The sequence below is a fragment of the Xenopus laevis genome, chromosome 3S, assembly GCF_017654675.1.
Source record: "Xenopus laevis strain J_2021 chromosome 3S, Xenopus_laevis_v10.1, whole genome shotgun sequence".
NCBI classification, from domain to species: domain Eukaryota; kingdom Metazoa; phylum Chordata; class Amphibia; order Anura; family Pipidae; genus Xenopus; species Xenopus laevis.
This window is the reverse complement of record NC_054376.1, coordinates 69,230,825-69,252,508: the sequence shown is the minus strand read 5'-3', so window position 1 is coordinate 69,252,508 and position 21,684 is coordinate 69,230,825. Positions and strand designations below refer to the sequence as shown.

General features: G+C 38.2%; 1 protein-coding gene across 3 annotated transcripts; it reads left to right on the top strand.

The window, feature by feature from the left end:
- The first annotated feature begins 3,391 nt into the window (after nt 1-3,391).
- Nucleotides 3,392-20,142, top strand: phyh.S (phytanoyl-CoA 2-hydroxylase S homeolog). Of its 3 annotated transcripts, none has more exons than XM_018254282.2 (10): nt 3,392-3,503; nt 4,747-4,961; nt 9,702-9,757; nt 10,039-10,149; nt 13,528-13,696; nt 15,465-15,546; nt 15,948-16,129; nt 16,672-16,821; nt 17,779-17,910; nt 19,578-20,139. In XM_018254282.2, the coding sequence occupies exons 2-10, from the start codon at nt 4,893-4,895 to the stop codon at nt 19,629-19,631; spliced, it is 1,005 nt and encodes a 334-aa protein (XP_018109771.1). In that variant the 5' UTR covers nt 3,392-3,503; nt 4,747-4,892; the 3' UTR covers nt 19,632-20,139.
- The last annotated feature ends 1,542 nt before the right edge of the window (nt 20,143-21,684 follow it).

Below are 21,684 nucleotides of genomic sequence, written 5' to 3'. Positions count from 1 at the left end.
TTAGCTGCTGATTTAGGGCTCTTACTGACGAGCGTTTTTACCTGCACTCCCCTGCGTTCCATTTTTCTGCGTTCCGTTTTTCTGCGTTCAGCCACAGGGGAGCGCAGGAATAGACGCATTACATTTTTCCAATGGGGCTGTACTCACACAGGCGCGTGTAGGCGCCGAACGCAGGTTGAGACGCAACATGCTGCATTTTTCCTGCGTTCGGCGCCTACACGCGCCTGTGTGAGTACAGCCCCATTGGAAAAAATGTAATGCGTCTATTCCTGCGCTCCCCTGCGGCTGAACGCAGAAAAACGGAACGCAGGGGAGCGCAGGTAAAAACGCTCGTCTGTAAGATCCCTAAGTCAGATTTGGTTGGCATCTTATCTGCCCTTGTATGGGACCTATCCGACAGCCTATCTGATAATCAGCCAGATATAAATTGGACAGGGTTAAAAGTCCAGATGTGGCTAGTTGATGCAATCCTCTCTAACAACTTGTACAGGTGCTTATTATGATCTGATCAATTGGCCTGATACTGGCTACCACAAGGTTACAGCTCAGGATAAACTGCAGTAAAGACAAGGATTATGTTCTACACAGAGAGGAGATGCTAAGCAGTTTCTGGAAAATAGAGAGTATGTCATGTAGGAATTAGCTCGTTACGACCCTAAAATTATTAATATCTATTTGTTAGCACTAACAGGTCTTAAAGGAGAACTAAAGCCTAACTAAAGAAGTAGAATAGAAATGTTGTACATTGTGTTTTGGGCTTCTTTCCCAGCCCATGGCAAACACAGCCCTTTAGCAGTAAAGATCGGTATCTCCAAAGATGCCCCAATAGCTCCCCATCTTTTCTGCTGATTCACTGCATATGCTCTGTGCTGCTGTCCGTTACTGAGCTTAGGGACCGACACACAATATACAGTACACATAGAATATAAATGTCACAATATAAGGCTGATTAGTAATTAATACTGATCATTACTATATGGCAGCACAGAAACCAGTGCAATTAGCATGAGAAATTCATAATCAGCCCTGTAACATCTTACACGTTAATAAATAAATGATATTCTTTGAGACATTTTCCAAGATGGTGACCTCCTGTGACAAGTTCGAAGTCCTGGATCATTGCTTCTGTTGAGAAGCTGAAACTTTATTCTGGTGCAATAAGTTCAGTATATAAAATGGCATTTTAGCCATATTCGTTTTTAGGCTTTAGTAACTATTGTGCTTTCCTCCAGTTGACACAAGTTATGGTTGTCTATGGATTTTGGAAAAGTCTTACAAGCTGAGCTTATAATAACTTTAATAGGGCCAAGCAAACCTGAAAGTTACTAACACCAAAAATTCTATTGCTCTTAGTTATAAGTGCCCAGGAAGCAAATACCCATCAAAGTAAGTTGTATGGATTTAGGGGTTACTAGGGAACAAACAGACAAAGCTGATTCTAGAAGGAGACAATACAGGTAAGACTGGCAAAGCTGCTACTGTGAAAGGGCAATAAAGGCAAAGCCCAAAACCGGATAACAAAGAAATCATGTAAATCCATTAATACATTCTTATTCCTCCACCTTTGCTATTTAAACAGCAACTTGGTCTAATTCTGCTTATAACAAACAGATTAGATATAAAACAAAAGTACTCAACAACTTAGACAAATAATTTCCCAGCGTTGGACACTGCTTGTACAAGCTATTAAACCTAAAATTCAAATAGGTTAGTCTGCCACCAATCTTCCACAGCACTGTGCTGAGGACTCTGTCGAAGGCGGCACGGTAAATGAGCTAAATGGGGGCTTAGGAAAGACAAATCGTAACATAGTAAGTTAATTTGAAAAAAGACGCGCGCCCATCAACTTAAAACTTTTAAATCTAAATATAACCTACCTAACCGCTAGTTGATCCAGAAGAGGGCAAAAAAAAAAAAAAAAACCATTTGAAGCCTACCAATTTGCCTCAGAGGGGGAAGAAATTGCTTCCTGACTATGAGCGATCTTTCATAACCCTGTATTACCTCCCCTGCTAAAAAGCAATCCAACACCTTCTTAAAGGGATGGTTCACCTTTTATTTACCTTTTAGTATTTTATAGAATAAATGTCAATTGCCCTTCATTTTTTCTTTTTGTAGTTTTTATATGGTTTGCCTTCTGGCATTTTCCAGCTTTCAAATGGGGTTCACTTCCCCCATCTTAAAACAAATGCTCTGTAAGGCTACAAATTTATTGTTATTGCTACTTTTTATTATTCATCTTTCTGTTAAGCCCTCTCCTATTCATATTCCAGTCTCTTGTTCAAATCAATGCAGTTGCATTGGGTAATTTGGATCCTAGAAACCAGACTGCAGTAACTGCAAACTGGAGAGCTGCTGAATAAAAAGCTAAATAACTCAAAAACACAATAATAAAAAAAGATAACCAATTGCAAATTGATTCAGAATATCACTCTCTACATTATTTAAAGCTGAACAACCCTTAAAGCTATATAATGTATTAGCCAGTAAGACTGATTCAGGGAGGGAATTCCGCATCTTCACAGCTCTGTAAAAAATCCTTTCCTAATATTTAGACATTCTAATCGGAATGGGTGACCTTGTGTCCTACTTGTAGACCTACTTGTAAATAAAGCATTAGCGAGATTATTATATGATCCCCTTATATATTTATACATAGTTATAATATCATCCCTTAAAGGGGTTGTTCACCTTTTAACGTTTTGTATGATCTAGAGAGTGAGACAATTTGTAATTGATTTTAATTTTTTATTATTTGTGGGTTTTGAGTTATTTAGCTTTTTATTCAGCAGCTCTCCTGTTTGCAATTGCGGGCATCTGGTCCCTATGGTCCAAATTACCCTAGCAAATATGCATTGATTTGAATAAGAGCTATAGGTGAATGCCATTTTGGGGCCACAGGTAGGGCTGCCACCTGGTCGGTATTTTACCGGCCTGGCCTGTAACAAAGATGGTTGACCCCAATGTTATTAAGAGGGAAAAAAGTTAAACATAAAGGAAGGCTGGTATTTTTTTTTCGGAAAAGGTGGCAACAGGCTTGGGTAGAATCCACATAAAACATGGGAAACACCGTTTCAGCCACATTATATACACTGAGAGGCAGTGGAACATTGTATTTAGTATAAATGCTGTGTATATACTTAGTCAGTTTGATTAAAAATGCCCCTGAACATATAGTTGGATAAAAGCCATGACTGATTAAGGCAGGTTTAGAAAACAAAATGTGTAGAGTGTTTATGGAGGTGTAAAGCACATACTAGGAATTCCATTATGCCCTCATGAACTTTAGCCTCTTTACAAACAAGGCCTCTGGAACTACTTTACCCAGCATTCCATAGGGCTGGTGGGCGTAGCACAGTGTCAGACCAATAGATACGCCGTACTTTAATCAGCTGCTCTGTTCTTATTGAGGTAAGCAAGAGGCGGGTTAGAGAGGACTTGCTGCACTTTGCTCGTGCTTAGCTGAGGCTGCTGAAATACTGAACACTGACTGAATTGCCAAGGTATTTGATTATTTCCTCCTCCGCCAAACCATTTTATAGCTGGCCGTTTTGCTCCAGTGCTGTTTTTATACAGACGTGCATTGCCAGCTATACACTGGGGAGCTTCAAAGACCCTCCCCTCCGACTCTCTCCCGTCAATGGTTTGTTGTAATCTTTACAGACTGATTCTGTGCAAGCAGGGGGAGGAGCCCCACCCTCTGTGAGCTGACAGGAGGGAAGAGGGAGGAAGAAAGTGCTGCTGGGAAGCAGAGTACAAGCTAAGTGTGTATGCTCTCAGGGTTTCTTGAGAAAAGTTAGTAGGCAACCCCAGTGGCAGAAAAGCGCGCTCTTTTTAGGGTGTGGAAGGAAAGGGGGTAGTTGTCAGGGCTCTGAAGAACAAAGTGTGCTCAGGGCACGGAAAACCAAAGGGAGTCCTTCTCAGGACTTTGAAGCAACTGGCACATAAGTGGGGATTCCCCTCAGCCAGAGCCGGGCCAACACGGGCAGGCGCCCTAGGCAACCTGGCGGGCCACGGCGCCGGCTCTGAGCGCGCTTGACTGCGCATGCGCGAAATTTCGCACCAGTGCGCATGCGTGAAATTTTGCGCCAGCGCGAAATATGTGCACGCATGCGCAGAAGAGCATTTATGCGCACGCCACCAGCGGCAGACGGGACCGGACACGGGGTAGGCAACAGAGCAGGTACGTGCCTGGCGCCCCCTCAGCTTTGCGCCCTAGGCACGTGCCTACTCTGCCATCCCCTAGTTCCGGCCCTGCCCTCAGCAGTCCAGAGATCATCAGCTGCATTTATTCAGTGAAGTTGCTCCTGGCTGGCAGGCTACCTGCATTACTGTAATTTAAAGCTATAGTGTCCTGCCAAAAAAATCCATCAACCGTTCCACTGTGTATGTGTACTGCGGATCAGAGAAGTTCCTAGGGAGGGGTATTACCGTTCAGCCTGTTCTGACCTTGGGTGGAGGCACTCCATATTAAAGTGAACCTGCTCTCCCATGTAGCAGAGGCACAGGACTCCTGTAGCGCCACACGCAACTAAATGTGTGCTTGATCTCATGCAGTAGCAGAAGAGGGCTATACATATAACTGCAGAAATTCTAGTTTCTAAAGAATGGTGCACACAGTTGATTAAAATGGTCAAAAAAGGGAAGATTAAATAGATGCAACAGAAGTCCAATGCCTCACTGGGCTGATTCTTGGTCTAAGGAAAAAACCTTAAGTTCAAATAGTCATGTATTTATCTTCCACAGCACTGTTGAGAGGACTCTGCCCAGGGCGGCTCAGTAAGTGACTTGAATAGGAGGAGCTTAATGTGTCGCATGTAACGTGCCCAGGTCTTGACAGTGACTTCAAGAGTTCTGACAAGGAAAGATCTGTGCCACTTGTTTCCAGAAAGATGTTGTCTTACAGGCCCACAGTTGCCCCAGGAAGTAGTGGCCGCCTCGCTGTCCTGCAACGCCACCTTGTATCCTTTGTTATGAAGAGCAGCCATGAACAGACCTATGTGTGCAACAGGGTTTACTGGCTCACATTATCATAATGGGTTAGGGGCTATGGAGAGGACGTAGGTAGTGTGCCATGCCCTGTAATCTGAATAATGTTAAATATCTAATATGTAGGTCTACTATTGTTTAGTACTTATGTATTGGGACATTTCTATTGTCGTGGTTATCTAATACACATACATTTATATTTTGCAAAATGAAAGAAACGGAATTCTAAGCAACTTTCCAGTATGAACTGGTAAAAAAGTACTTGCTTTGAAACTTTGTAATTGCAGTTGAAAGCAGCACGTCTGTTTGTTTATATTCTTTGAGTTTCTGGTTCTGACTTCTTAAACAATGTAGCAGAAGCCAGCTGACTAACATACATTGAAGAGACCTGAACTGCTACATTGTTTCAATAGTCAAAAATGGAGATCAGAAAGGGAAGTACCTTTCTCACATTTAAAAAAAACAAAAAACATTTAGTCCCTTATCTGCCAGGACAAAAAGATTGTGCATTTGTCTTTTATGCCAGAGTTCTAAAGGTGGCCACACACACGCTATATTACAGTGGCGGAACTACTGGGGGAGCAGGGGGTGCGAGCGGGTCAGGACCCCCCGGCAGCCCGCACACCACTGAAATGCGGGCCGTACGGAGGTCACGCGTCACGCACCAGGGCCCACCCCCCTCTAGTTACGGTACTGCTATATTATCTTACAAAACAAGGTTTCAATCGATATTTAGTGCATGCATGAGAGACGAGGGAACCCAATATCGGTAAAAGCCCTGGATATCAGTCGTCAGTCACAAATTGGACAGATTAGAAAATCTTTATCGGGCAGCAATTACAATTTAGCTTAACGTTACTAAAGATAACAAATAATCTTGTAATTGCAATGTGTATGCAGTAAAGTGGTTGCGTAGAATCCAGAACACACTATACTGTGAAATCATTGGGATAGCATCCCCACCATATAACAAATTAATGGCAATTATAAATAGCATCTCAAGCACATTATTTAGTGTATTGACATTGGACACTGGTATACAACAAATTTATTATACACACACACACATTTTTGCACTTTCTATTTCTTTTTTTTCATTTTTCCATTTTTTTTTATTTTTAAAGTATCTTTTTATTTGAATTTTCAAAAGGTAGGAGGGGGGAACAGAAGGAAAAAAAGGGAAAAAACATACATACAAAAAACCAAATAAACATACAATTTAGTCTGCATTGATCACACTGTGCATTAGCATTACAGCTTCGTATGGCTATACAAGTCTACTTCGTTCACCAACAGGAGAACTAGCAGGGGATAGAGGGGATTGAAATATGGGGTTCATGGTCCGGATGCGCATCAAGTCACAGAGACCATACTTTCTCAAACTTGGTAGGGCTTCATAGGTCAGCTTGATATTAATTAGCCCTTTATTAACCAGAGAAAACCAATGTTGCATTGTGGGGGGCTGGGGGGACATCCATCACATCACCACAGATTTCTTAGCATAATACAAAGCAGTTTTAATGAGAGTTCTAGACCTGGTTAGTGGAAGCAGGTCCTCCACTATTCCCAACAGACACACCTCTGGCGGATCAGTCCCAGGGAAGGACAGATGTTCTTTTAAGTGGTTAATCACCTTAGACCAGAACCTAGAAACCAGACTACACTCCCAAACCAAATGAAGGAAGGTAGCATTAGGTCGACCTACACTTAGGGCATCTGGCTTCAGGGGATCTACCTACTTTCTGCAGTTTAACAGGCGTAATATAAAGCTGATGGGTAAACTTAAATTGAATAAGACAGTCTTTAGTTGATATCAGAAAACTGTATAGCCCCTCAGTGGCCTGATCCCACTCTGAAATTAGCAAGGGGAGCTCCAATTGCCATTTTTGGCAGGCTTTAATGAACGGGTCTGGAGAACAGATTAACAATGATATGTAGAGCCTACAGACCAGTTTGGCTTTGTTATCATCCCAGAGGATGTTTTCAAATCTGGGGGGGGGGGATGCACGTACAAGCTCAAGTGAGGAGAATTGCGCCCTGAAGTCCTAAACCATTGAATCCCCTGTTGGCCTTTTTCTCTTTAAGCTGTGCCATCATGGGGAATTTATAATCACCCAACAGGTCACCAAGGCACCTAACCCGTAATTGGGTCATTTTTCCATATTTAACCAACTTTCACACATTTCTTTGTGCTCCCTCTACTTCACTTTTTTACTCGTATTGTGCCTTTCTCTATAACTCTTCATTCCTCACTTGTTCACATCTGTTCTAGGTTTTTTTTTTTTTTATTTCCCCTCTACTTCCCAATTGGAATTCATTGCTCTGAATTGTATTGTACTTACCGTATTTCCTTATTTCCTTTTCTCCTGATTTTTGTATTGTTTGTTCTCCCTTGCCTTTTCCCCTTTTCCTTTCTGTCCCAGTTCCACCTCTACATTATCTGTTCTTATCCTTGCTATTTCCACTCCTTCCCTGCTTCCATTCCCATACTGAGATAAAATGCAGGCCTAGAATCAGCCCTTATGTTGGCATTAGCCTTCTTACTTGCCTGTGCCAAGAACCACTTGCATTGGCTCAGGCTTAGGTACATGCAGCAGAATTCAGCACTGAAAACACATAATTATGCATTTCGGTGCTGAACTCCTATGTGGATACAGAAGTGCTTCTTGGGGACACTTTCCCCCAGGAACCTAAGTCCTAAAATGGGCTGGACCCAGTGACACTGGGAGGGATGGGAAACATAATGTGGGTTCCTGCCTGCCAAAACTGGGACATAAATTAATTTTCTGGTTTGAAGGAACAATGTGGTTCAAAACATTGCTGGGTTTATGCCATATTAAAAATAAAGGCAGTTTTATTTCGCCTGAAGTGCTGCAGCATTGCAGAAATGGGGGTAGAAAATGCAGGGATGCTCCTGCCATGAGGCGGGGTGAAAACCTTGTCTCAGACGGCCATAAGCAGCCAGGTACCAGGAAGGCAAAAAGCAACCTTTAGTAATTTTAAGAGCTGGATTACCTTTTTTTTTTTAAAATGGAGAGAGCACAATAGTGCAGAGAAGTAAGTCGGTGAGTAGCATTAGGGCTGATGCCTCAGAACATGAAATGTAGAATAATCACCCAGATTAACAGAGTTCAATAAAACATGTCTGCCTCTGAACACCTATGCCCTAATGTTGGTGGAAAACAGAGAAGACTGGTTACCGTCTGCTTTATTCTATGAGTGGCTATAGCAGACTGACAGTGCTTAGTGAGTTGGCAAGGAATCTGGGCAGTTCTGAAAATAGGAGGAATTAAATATCAAATTTTGGGGTTTGATAAAGCAGCAAAAACTGTCAGCATCCCTTTAAAATCAGTACTATACATAGCAACAGAATATGACAGTAGTCAAGTTATGAGTAGCACTGTACTGCTAATTTGTATAACTTGGAATTTACAACTACCCTGTAAATTGTTACCCAGCTACCCTGCACTTTTTTTTCAAGTATACATACATTTTTAGTGGTTATTTTTAATGTAATTGTGTAAATGTAATTGCAATTGGAAGCAGTAGTTAAATGTGCATTATACACCTTATACACGAGCAAAATAAATGCCTGTAGAATTTCTGTTGAAAATGTTTTCTGACAACCCTTATAAAATCCATATAATTTTTTAATCATAAATAAAGCACAGCAGATGTTTGTTTTGCTTTTACATGTAGTGTGGCCTCTTCCTATCCCTAATAACCTGAGAGATAAACCCTCTTGCAGGTGAATTTTATACATAATTGTTGAAATATCTCACCATTTGTGCACATGGGATTGCACAGCCTACTTATTGAATAGTTGCTGTAGGTTAATAGTCCCAGAATACGAACTTTGAGAGGCAAGAACTTTACATGCCCTTTATACAGTGTTCTTAGCTATTTTACACTTGAACTTGGTACTTGATTTATTTACTTGATAATACATGGAATAAATCACATAAAATAACAAGTATCAGTTTCAACCCTTCTCCTTTATACCCCTTGATATGTTATCATCTTCATATTTTATTAGTTTATTTTCTTTTAAAGTGTCATCAAGTATTACGTGGTATCTTTGTAAAAATTTGTTTATCAAAATGTACTTGTCTGCAAGCTAGGGAGCTCTAACACTATACTTTTTTTAGCTATAGTATATTTATATTTAGTGGAAAGCAAGTGATTTTATCTACTGTGTTATGAGTTATGTGTAAGGACTGAGGAGTAAATTGGTTTATAGTGAACCCTTTATTTCTGGAAGGTGACATTTAGAAACATTTTTAACAAAATTAATTAGGTTTAATTGTTTTTCTTGGTAAAATATAGGCTATTTTTTGGCTGTGGTTGAATTTCTTTCTCATTTATGACTGTCTCTTACTACTTTCTGAAACAATTTATAAATCAAGTATCAAACAATCATATTTATCAATGGGTGGAATTTAGAGTTCACCATTTGATAAATATAATTCCAAAAACCCCATAGAAATGAAAAGAAAGTGAGTGAATTTTTCTGTGGTAAGCTCTAATCTCACATTTTGAAAAATCTTCCCCTAAGAGTCAGACACTTAGATGCAACAGAGAGGACTGCATTTATAGATGTCTGAGAAATACACACTTACACAAAGAAACCAATACTAGGATTGCGGGTAGACCGCAAAAAAGGTTTTGTTTATTGATTTGATTCATGCATTTTACCTTAAACAATGCCACAGAGTGCGGTTCCATTATCAGGACAAGTTACATCTACAGTTTATCCAACTAATTTCTGGTAAGCACCCAGTAACCAATGGTAACTTGATGAGCAGAAATTCAGGTATTTTAGTACGGTGTAACTGCACTCTTTGCACTAGTGCTGCAGCTTCTCCTCAACCTGCAACAACGCAGGCTGAAGATGGGTGACCGCACCCCCTGGGTTCAGATATATCAAAATAATTATAATACAACAAAGAGGTTGAATGAGAAAGCAAACATTATATTATATTGTGCTTTTCTTTGGTATTGAAGATATTTCATGTGGACTTGGTATTAACCATGTTTTCCCATATTAAGCTACACTTTGGATAACAACTTTCTGACCAGAGAACAAAGACAGTTCTATGAAGAAAATGGATTTTTGGTTATAAAGAATTTGGTTTCAGCTGACGACATTGAACGCTTCCGGTATACTTTTTTTTTTTTTATATTATTATTTGTGTTTTCCATAATGTTGCATTTGCTTCACCAGACATATCTGGAACAGAAATACATTTAAATTTCTCAGCATTGACTGAATGGTTTTTCCATCATTTGGATCACCAAAGCTTCACAGGAATTTCCCAGGTTCCAGATAATAGCACCCATACATGGTTTTCAGAAATTTTTAAAGTTTTAAAGAAAGTTTAGCATTAAGATATAAAGTACATAACTTTTCTTTTGCCTAATGTTGGGCATCTAATTTATTAAATATTCTGTTCAGTTTGCATCTTTGGAACATCTGGAGTGTATTCACACAAACTATTAAAGGGGTGGTTTACCTTCAAACAACTAGTTGTTTTCAGATAGATCACCAGAAATAACAACTTTTTCCAATGATTTTTTATTCTCTATGTGTCACCATTTTTCTAATATTGATGTGTAAAGTGTCATTTTTCACCTTCTGAAGCAGCCCTGGGAGGGGGGGTCGCCGACCCTGTAAACTGTTCTAAATTGATACATTTAGTTAGTTGATACATTTATCTTTGTCCCTGCTGAGCAGAATCTCTGAAAACAACTGAATTGAAAAAAGTGTTTGGAAGGTGAACAACCCCTTTAATTTTAATATTGAGGCTTCTTTTCATACCAATGTAGTGTTTTAGTCTCATCAAAATAATAGCCATATACATAAATACAGTACATAGTAGAAATGAAATAGAAGAAATGTGTAAATACATTTTTTTTATAAGGATATTGACTTTTTTAGTGTTAATATAAGTTTTGTTAAGTTTACATTCTAGGAGAAAAACCCTAATCTACTTTAAAAAAGTATTCGGCTACTAAGAAAATGAAACTTTTTTTTAAAGCTGATTTAGATAAAATAAAGTGGCTTCTGAGGAAAATAAAAATAGTTAAATGCTTATATTTTTAGAAAATGTTCCATGTGCTTAAACAAAGTGCACACAGTCTTTTGCTGGAGTACAAGCTTTACCATAATGTCAGACACCTCATGTATTAGGACTTTTACACACAGGTATTATTTTATGCGTCTGAGATGCAAGTTCCAGAGTCTGATTAAAAAGCAGAGCGTTTTTCAAAGTCTCAAGGGATGAGCAAATAGGACAAACCTTTAAATCCTGTTTACAAATAACACTAGAAATTTCCAAAAACAAAGGATACAGTTTGCAGACTTATTAGTTTGCTGTTAGAATTGTTTGGTTGGTTATCTGTAACCAGTGTTACTGATAGAATTCAGAAGGAATATACCTATGTAACAGACTGGGAGGGATGATATTTCAAATTGAACTGATTAGCATTCCTGCTCTTCTAAGCCAGCTGGGCTTGGTGCACAATGTACACACTGCAGGAAAATCCTCCCCAAAAGCTTATTGGACATTTACACTACCAGAGAAGAAGGTTTTTTAGAGGGTCAAGCATGTCACCGATCTCCTTGAAATGTTCTCCAGGAAAGTGCCAACCCAGTGTATGCCATGTTCCAATCCTGCCTTTCCCTTTAGGGGTTCTGTAAATTCCATCCAGTTTCTACAAATATTTTGGAAATCGAGTTTTACAAAAACACATACAGTCATATGAAAAAGTTTACTCCACTTTCAACAAAAAAAGATAACAGTGGTATGTCTTTCATTTCCCAGGAACATCTGGGGTGTTTTCTGAACAAAGATTTTTAGTGAAGCAGTATTTAGTTGTATGAAATTAAATCACATGTAAAAAACTGGCTGTGGGTACCCTTGTAATTTTGCTATTTTAAATGCATGTAACAATACTTGATTACTGGTAACACCAAACTGGTTGGATTAGATCTATAAGCCTTAAACTTCATAGGCAGGTGTGTCCAATCATGAGAAAGGGAACTTAAGGTGTTTGACTCTCCTCTGAAGAGTGACAGCATGGGATCCTCAAAGCAACTCTCAAAAGATTGTTCAGTATCAGACCCGGACTGAGTGTCAAAATAGGCCCTGGCATTTCAGGTACACAGAGGCCCAAACAGTCCCCACCAGCCCACTAAATACTGACTTTATATGGCACCTTATAGTAGCCCCTCTGGCATTTGCCAGAACCCACAGATTGCCAGTCTGGGTTTAGGGGAAGGCTACAAAAAGCTCAGTCTCAGAAGTTTAAACTGTCCTTTTAAACTGTAAGGAATGGAATCAGGCAATGGAAAACCCAGGTCTGGCAGGCCAAGAAAAATACTGGAGCGGCATATGCGAAAGATTGTGAGAAGGGTCGGATGAATTCAACACTATCAACAAATTCTTCAGGATAATGTTCAAGCATCAGTTACAAAGTTGAAGTTACGCAGGGGTTGGATATTCCAACAAGACAATGACCTAAAACACACTTGGAAATCTACAAAGGCATTTATGTAGAAGTACAATATTCTGAAATGGCCGTCACAGTCCCCCGACTTAAATATCGTCAAAAATCTATGGGATGATTTGAATCAGGCTGTTCATGCTTGGCAGCCATCAAATTTACTGGATTTTGTATGGACAAATGGTCACAAATACCACCATTCAGAATCCAGACACTCATCAAAGGCTATATGAGGTGTCTAGAGGCTGTTACATTTGCAAAAGGAGGCTCAACTAAGTATTGAGGTAATATCTCTGTTGGGGTGACCAAGTGTATGCACCTGTCTAATTTTGTTATGATGCATATTGCATATTTTCTGTTAACGTATGTCACTGCCGAAATACTACTGTTTCCATAAGGCATGTTCTATATTTAAAGTGATACTGACACTAAAAAATTTATTTTAGCATATGAATGTACATTAAATGTTACCTATAGGTCATGTTGATCATTTTTTGCTGAGAGGTTTGTTTTTGTATATAATTGTTAGTTGAAGTTCCTAAGCCTGACTCTCTGACACTCTGACTTTGCCAACCAGACTGTCCCATCGCAGCCTGTTAGTGACAGTTTCTAATTCTAACGGACTCCTGCTGCACAAATATGGCAGCCCCCTCATACAGGAACTTGGGGGATCAGACAGGTAATGTAAAAGCATCATGCAAATACGTTATGGCAAAGTTAGAAGTAGCTTGCAAAGCCAATATTATAATAGATGTAAAAAAAAGTTTAATTTCAGGTGTCAGTATCTCTTTAAAGGAAGTTGCTACTTTGAAAGCTCAGCCAACGATAAAAAAAACTCCAAAGAATTAAGAGGGGTTCCCAAACTTTTTCATATGACTGTAGGCAATCTACTTGCTATCTGTCTGTCCTGGTCTTTATTTTGTTGTGAAGTATGTTTAGTTTGAAGTGTTAATGTATAGAACATGACTGCTTGTTTTAGGTAATAACTTTGATAAAATTCAAAAGTTTGCTTATTTTCATTATTTTCTCCAGGAAAGAGTTTGAGAGACTGTGCAAGAAAGAAATCACAGTGCCTGGGCTACTGATTATGAGAGATATAGCAATTTCAAAGTCTGAATATGTGCCAGACCAAAAGGCTATCACAAAGCTTCAGGACTTTCAGGAAGATCCGGAGCTATTCAGATACTGCTCCTTGCCTCAGGTAATATGGAAAGTCAACAAGTTTATTTTTAATAAAGACCAAAGTTAGTATCTCTGGAAAACAAACAATCTGTGAAGATTCATTAGACAGTCCATTATAATTGAATATATTTGCATACTAAACAGCACTGAATTTTAAAAATGCACCGGAACCCCCCCCCATGTCAACTGATAACTGCTCATATTAATGCCTGTCATGCATTTGTTGACTGAGAAGCAGTGGCACACGTACAGGCGACTCATGCCTGACAATATATGGGGTGTTATGCTTAGCCTCTACAGACAGCTAAAAAATCCTGTGTGCCTTTGCATTTGTATAACAGAAGACTGCAGAGGCCTATTTGTTTGACTACAAAAAGACAATTTATAAGAGGATTCCATTAAAATAGAACAATTGGGAAACCTTTCCCATGACAGTTAATCACAGCCATAAGCCTTTAATGGTAGATACCCACTGGTATATTTATAGAAATTTTTAGAAATGAATGGAGTGAGGCAGTATTTCACTCTAGAGGACAATGGATGTCTCTAACTTCAATCTTTGATAAATATACCCCCAAGTTGTTATCCGTACTCTATGGTACAGATTTACTAAGTTCGAGTGAATAGTTTGAATAAAAAAATATTAGAATTTCGAAGTATTTTTTTGGGTACTTTGACCATCGAATTGGTCAAATTCGATCGATTTCTATCGAATCGAATGATTTGAACGATTCAAAGTAAAAATTGTTTGACTATTCCCATTCGATAGTCTAAGTACTGTCTCTTTAAAAAATACTTCGACTTCATACTTCGCCACTTTAAACCTACCGATGTGCAATGTTAGCCTATGGGGACCTTCCCGAGCACTTTTCTAAGTTTTTTTTGAGGGAATAAAAATCCTTCGATCGATCGATTAAAAATCGTTAGAATCGTTGATCAGACGATCAAAGCTTTTGCGCAAAATCCTTTGAATTCGATATTCGAATGATTTTTACTTCGAGGGTTGAATTAACCCTCGAAATTCGACCCTTGGTAAATCTGCCCCTATGTGTGCAGACATTATCTGGGAATGCTAGTGATTATCTGCTCATGTGTTGTCCTACAAATACGCTTGCAACTAAAATGGGTTTTGTCTCTATCCACTCACTCAGAATGGTTCAAAGTATTCAGACACTTTCTGATGTATAGAAATGGATATATGCTTTAATAAATGTTTGCCAGAATATTTGACAGGAAGGTGTCAATAAATATGGAACATATAGAACTACTCCTATTTAGTTTATTTGGTCATCCCTTTAGGGCTGTGGCATACCTAGCATTTTTATCACTGCTAGTTGTTGCAGTGATCAAAATGCTTACTACGTAAAGTAGGTAATTCCCCTCTGATATCAATAGGAATCTGTGATCATTGCAAACCTGCTATTGCCCTAAAGGTCCCCTAAAATTAATAAACATGGTCCTACAAGCAAGATTTGGTCAGATAGTTTGGGTGATTTTAAACCATGCTAGCCAACCATCTAGGCTATGTTTCTACAGAAGTAGAATTAAGAAAACTGCAGATCCCATTTAGATTTGCTTACTCAGAAGCACTTTCATCAGAGTGTATTCTCATTCACATGAATGGAAATCAGCTGCAGAGGTAGATGAATGTTCCACAGTCCTCCCTAGGATGCCCACAAAATGTGCAGTGTGCCATAATCCTTCTAGTGATGACGAATGATCTGTTCTATAATTGTCTGTTGTATTGGCTAATTTCTGTCTAACTGGAGATATGTTCTGTAATCTAGATTGTTAAGTATGTGGAGTGCTTTACAGGACCAAACATCATGGCTATGCATACCATGCTTATTAACAAGCCACCTGATGCAGGTAGGTCATAGTTCAAGCATGAACTCGCATATTTCAATCTCGTATATAATATACATACACTGTGGCAAGCTTAGAAAATATTCTACACTTTCACATGTATAGAGATGTGTGTTCTAATATTGTCTATATAGGTGGCCTGCAGCTAAGAGTATTATTACTCTAATAGTCCTGCTCCTTGTGCTTTTAGATGGGGAGGGCAGGTTACATTTCCCAAAAATAGGAATAACGTTTGCCTCCAAATCCCTTTCAACCATACCAGTTAGATATACTGTAGCTCCATATTATTGAGAATCAATAGTATGTTGCATCAAGATAATTTATATCACTGCCATTTTTTATTACTTCATGTTCCACAAATCCTGTTATCTTTGGCTGCTCATGAATTTTTACCCTTGTCACAGGCAAGAAAAGTTCTCGACACCCTATGCACCAAGACTTGCACTACTTCCCCTTCAGACCATCGGATCACATTGTTTGTGCCTGGACAGCCATGGAAAGAATTGACCGCAGCAATGGCTGCTTGGTTGTAATTCCAGGGACACACAAGGGAACACTAAAGCAGCATGACTATCCAGAATGGGAGGTATAAAGTTTTATACAGAGGGTTTCTCAGTGGAATATGGATTTGTTTTGATGAAAACATATGAACAGGAAGTAGAATGTGACATTATTTCAGCTTTAGACTTTGCCCTCTTTGTTGCTAGAAATAACAAAAATATACTTATTCCCTTCCCTTATTAAAATAATAATCAAAACGTATGCTCAGCCAAAGCACTATTTATGGAATTCATTTTGAGAAAGACATACGGCCTGTTTTAAAAGGCAAAAGGGCCCACACAAAGTAGTAGAATCAGTTGCTTGGAACAATCGGCTATAAGAATATGGCTATATTATAGTGCAGTTCAGTTTCTCCCCAGCCACATCAGAAAATCAAAATGCTCTCTGAGCGGAAACAACTTGGTGACCAGTTGTTTTTGCCATGAGAGTTTTTTTTCATGTACATCAGAAAGAATAAAATGGGTACAAAGGAAACCACTTCTGCATCAGTGAATTATAGCAAAATGAACTTCACAACATGAAAATGTTTGTAATTGTATTCATTGTCGCTTCTTTTTCTTTTTAAAGGGTGGAGTGAACAAGATGTACCATGGTATTCGTGACTTTGATCTCAGCATTCCCAGAGTCCATCTTGTCATGGAGAAGGGAGATACTGTATTCTTCCATCCCTTGCTCATCCATGGGTCTGGAATGAACAAAACTGCAGGATTTAGAAAGGTATTATATGATAAGCATTCACAGAGTAAAGGGAAGATACATTGGATAGTTAAGATAACTAGTTTCTTCTCAGTTGCTTAAAGCAGGATTGTCGAACTGAATGCCCAGTGGCCCATTAAATAATATTTGTGTGGCATCCAGCCTGACCATAAGTTCTTCTGATGTTAAGTGATATATTACATAATCAGCCTGTTACATGTAAAGTTATACAGCACTTATTGACAAGTGCATCAGTATATTGTCTAACTTGTAACATTTAATAAATTGTCTCAGGTAAATCTTGATTGAAACTGAGATATAATGCTTCTTTTTCGCAGGCAATGTGAAGCTTTTCAACTTCTTGCCAACTGTCACAATTGTATTTTACTGGGAAGGATGTTAGCTTTACTAATTAGCTGCTGCATAAATCAAGTTCTGTGAAGATTTGTAAACCCTTGTAATTGCAGACAACCTGTCTCTCACATTGGTTTCACACATTAAACCAGTCACTCATACCAGTGATGCAGTGGCTTAAATGATTGCAATAATGATGGTGAGATCATGTGTAAAAGCCATGCACTTTCAAATTTACTGTTATACGCTGTTTAGAAAGACCAGAGGTCAACATATGATATCCAAAGCACTGGGTATTGCCCAGAATTAAAGCAATATACATACACCTGTGTTTTTTGCCTTTATTGTCTCCCTTTTTTAACCCCTGGGATCAGAAGAGTTAGTTTTAAATAGAGAAAAATAGGCCATCCATTTTTGCATTCACCGTCACAGATAATCTATTTTATTTATCTGATATCTATAAAATTATAAATGTAATATCTATAGGGTCTCTGAGCTGACATAGGCATATTAAGTAAATAAATAATTTTTTCCGTCATTGTGTGTTTTTTACCTGCTCACATCCAGTTGGAGTGTTTGCAATATATTTGCCATTTTTTCAATTGTGTCCTCTTTCCCCTTTAGGCAATATCTTGCCATTATGCCAGTGCAGACTGCCACTATATTGATGTGAAGGGCACCACCCAGGAGAATATTGAGACGGAGGTGGTGGAACTTGCCAAAAAGCGCTATGGGTTATCTGGTCTCACTCTGAAGGTAAGAATTTAATACTTGAATTCCCAGACTTGTATGAACAAAATCTAAAATCTGCTTTTAGAATGTACTTTTAATGGGACCGATATAGGGGCAAAATCACTAAGATGCGAAGTTGCGCCAGGCGCAACTTCGCCAGGCGAAGTTTCGCCAGGGCTCCGCAAATTCACTAAAATCCGAAGTTGCGCACAGGGGTAGCGTAAGGTTGCGAAGTTGCTCTAGCGTTGTTTCGCTATATAAAGCGAAGTTGCGCTAGCAAAGGCTAATTTGCATACGGCGCAAAATTCAAATTTCAATGGAGGAACACGTATCTGCACAACAAATGCCTAGAAAACCTTCAAATCAGCCAATAAAAATTTTATTTTGCCCTACACATGTGCCCACTGTCTAGGTATGTTGCCATGAGTCAGGAAATGTAGGGGGGAAGAAGGGGAGCCCCAAAAAATTTTCGATCTTTTTCAGCCTATCAGCCATCATGTAGAAAACACGCCAGCGTTTTTTGGGACTTAGAAAAATTTTTGACTTTTTTTTAAACAATCCCTATCTACTCTATTGCGCTTCGCCAGGTCTGAGGTGGCGAAGGAAGTCTAGCGTAAAAGGTAGCGTTCGATACACTGCGCAAGTTAGTGAATTTGCGTAGTTTCGTCGCTAGTGAAGATTCGCCTGGCGTAAGGTTGCGAAGTAACACTAGCGAAACTACGCCAGCGTTCGTTAGTGAATTTGCGCAGTAGCGAAAATGCCAAACGCTAGCGAATTAACCCTAGCGTTCGGCGCTTCGCGCGTTAGTGAATTTGCCCCATAGTGCCTCTTATTACATCACTTCCAGCATTTCATGAGTGGTTCAACAGATTCTAAGAAAGACTTCACACATATTTCATTGATGTTATGTAATGTGACCCTGATAAAATGTTATCACAATGCAAGAAATACTACTGCCAAAAAAAAAATCAGTTTTTCCTAAAAACAATGTGTAATACAGGTATGGGATCTATTATCGGGCTAATGCTTGGGACCTGTTTTTTGTTTTTGATAAAAGGTCTTTCTGTAATGTAGAGCTCTGTGGCTTTAGCTTGAAATACTTAAATATTCTATGACATGATTATGAATTTATGCTAACTTAACTTCAAGAAAAAGGTACAGTATTTTAATTACTGCTTCAAAATTAAGACAGTTTGTAGGACAGTGTTATAGTCACTTTTATTTACATGGGAGAGTATTTTTGTTGTATTAGTACAGTAATATTCTATGACACAAGGAATCAAAATTATTGTTTACCAAAAAGCTAATTTTGTACTTACTGCACTGCTGATTAGAAAGGTATTTTGCTGATTTAGTTAGAGGAGTGAAGCACTGTAGCTTAAGACTATTTAAAAAACAAATATTGTTTATCCATATTGGATATATGCTAGCTTAGTTATCATCAAGTACTGAGAAAAGGATAATCAGTCAAAAATAAGGAACTGTTTGTTTCAATAGGACTATATAGTAAAAAATCTCTGTATCATTCCAGTACTTCTGAGCTTTCTGGAAAATGGGTTTCCAGATAATGGATCCTTTCTTTACCTGTATGTTGACAATTTCACTTTTAGATTTCTGGCTCAGGTGTGATAAAAATGTTCTTATTCTTTGCATATTTATCAGGCAAATTAAATGTTTTTTTTCTTTTGTAGGATACTTGGATGGTTAGGGGCCGGCTTATAAATGGAGAGCGAACAAATCTGTAATTTGTTTTACATTTAGCGGTTAAAAAAAATAAATTGGTCTTAATGTCCTATGTAATTGCTGTTCAGATAATTTAACATATTTGTTGCAATGGTAATTTTAATTGTTGCTGTGTTGCCATAGTTTACGCTAGTTAACCTTTAATATTTTGTATATGTGATCATAATTTGATTAGTTGAAAGACGTAAAATACAAATAACATATTTGACAATGCTGATTTTATGTTAATTATGTGTATTTCGCCAGAATTTTAACTCACTTCCGCTGTAGATGCTTGATTGTATATCCTTTATAGTTTTATATAACCATTGAGGCAGAACACACACTGGAAGCAACATTTTTCCATTTATCAACAATGTGTAACTGAAAACTACAACTGCAGCAAATCTTCACAAAAACAGAATCGCTAAATATAGCTAAACACAGTGATACAAAATATCATTGTACTATATTATATAAAACAAAATGTAAAATTGTAAATGTGTTTCAAATAAAGCTCTAACATGTAAAGAATCTGCCTAACCTGATTTAGCGCTGGTTAATCTAGAAAAAAATAATAATAATGATCTGTATTAGTGATCCAATGTATCCCAATACTGATGCATTGGTTTCTTAATTCTTTTTAGTTTAGACTTAGCATTGCACTAAACTAAAAAAAGTCCAGACCTTTTAAGAGCAGCCTCAATACATTATTTGTATTCATAGATTGGGAAAAAGTATCTGCAGCTGGGATGTCTAGAAGATGGGAGTTTAAATAGTTGGCCAAACAATTTGTTTAAGCTTGCCTAAAACTGACTAGGCAGATATTTAATGGGTAGCAAAAACCAGTTTAGGACCTTATGTTGGGGCCTTGCCACTTGACAGTGGCTGGTAATGGAATTGTATAGCAAGAGCAACTCTTTAAGTATACTTCTAGTCTTTTTTAAAGACAAATCACTAAACAATATCAGCATAGGTATTCTCCTGTATTAAGCACAATTTGCCAGTAAAATGTACAGTGGTCCTTCATGCTGGAATGAACACATACAGTATTAACGCTGTTCTCCGTTTAGAAGTCATTATGGAATTTGTTTGACATAGAAAAGCAGCAACTAAATTATATATTAAAGGGGTTGTTCACCTTCAAACAACAAGTTGTTTTCCCGATAGATCACCAGAAATAATGACTTTTTTCCAATTACTTTCTATTTTCTATGTGTCACCGTTTTTCTAATATTGAAGTGTAAAGTGTAATTTTTCACCTTCTAAAGCAGCTCTGGGAAAGGGGGGTCGCCGACCCTGTAAACTGTTCTAAATTGATACATTTAGTTAATACATTTCTTATCTTTGTCACTGCTGAGCAGAATCTCTGGATTTCATTAAAGGCAACTGTTAGAATTGATACAATAGCTGCTAATATTCCACAGATACTGCTGAGAAATGTATCAACTAATTGTATCAACTAAATGTAGCAAATTGTAACAGTTCAGAGTCTGCACCCGAATTACTGAGCTGCCAGACTCAAACACCAGAGACAGACACATTCAACTTTAAAATTAGATGTTGGAAAGTAATTTAAAAAAAAAAGTCTTTATTTCTGGGGAATAATTTGAAACCAACTAAACTGAATAAAGTGTTTGGAAGGTGAACAAACCCTTTAACATTGATATTTTTTTTTAAAAAAACAGTTCCATTCAGAAGGATCAATGACTCCTCAGTCTCTGTTACATGTAGAATTCCCTGCCAATATCTATAGCACACACAAATCATTCATTGCAATTGATGGATGAGGGGCTAGTTTTTAGTATATATAGTTTATTCTCTGACCTTACTAAGTGGAACAATATCAACTGTGTGATGTGCACCAGGACTCCAGCCTTCCATATCATTGTCTTTGATTTTACTCCTATCAGAACACTAAGTATTAAAATATTTGCTATAGTTCGAGGCCATTTTTTAAATCTAGTGCAGCTTTAGTCTGTCTCTAGAACATGACCAAAACAAAATTAAATCTTTTCTATCACCCATGGGCAATGCACTACATTCCATTGCCCAGAGCAAATATTCATAGGCTCA

Excerpts from the sequence above, each read along its gene's own strand:
- phyh.S (XM_018254282.2), top strand. The coding sequence starts at position 4,893 with ATGTTGTCTTACAGGCCCACAGTTGCCCCAGGAAGTAGTGGCCGCCTC. Across the intron at positions 16,130-16,671 it reads ATGACTATCCAGAATGGGAG|GGTGGAGTGAACAAGATGTA; the intron begins GTATAAAGTTTT and ends TTCTTTTTAAAG. Across the intron at positions 16,822-17,778 it reads AAACTGCAGGATTTAGAAAG|GCAATATCTTGCCATTATGC; the intron begins GTATTATATGAT and ends TTTCCCCTTTAG.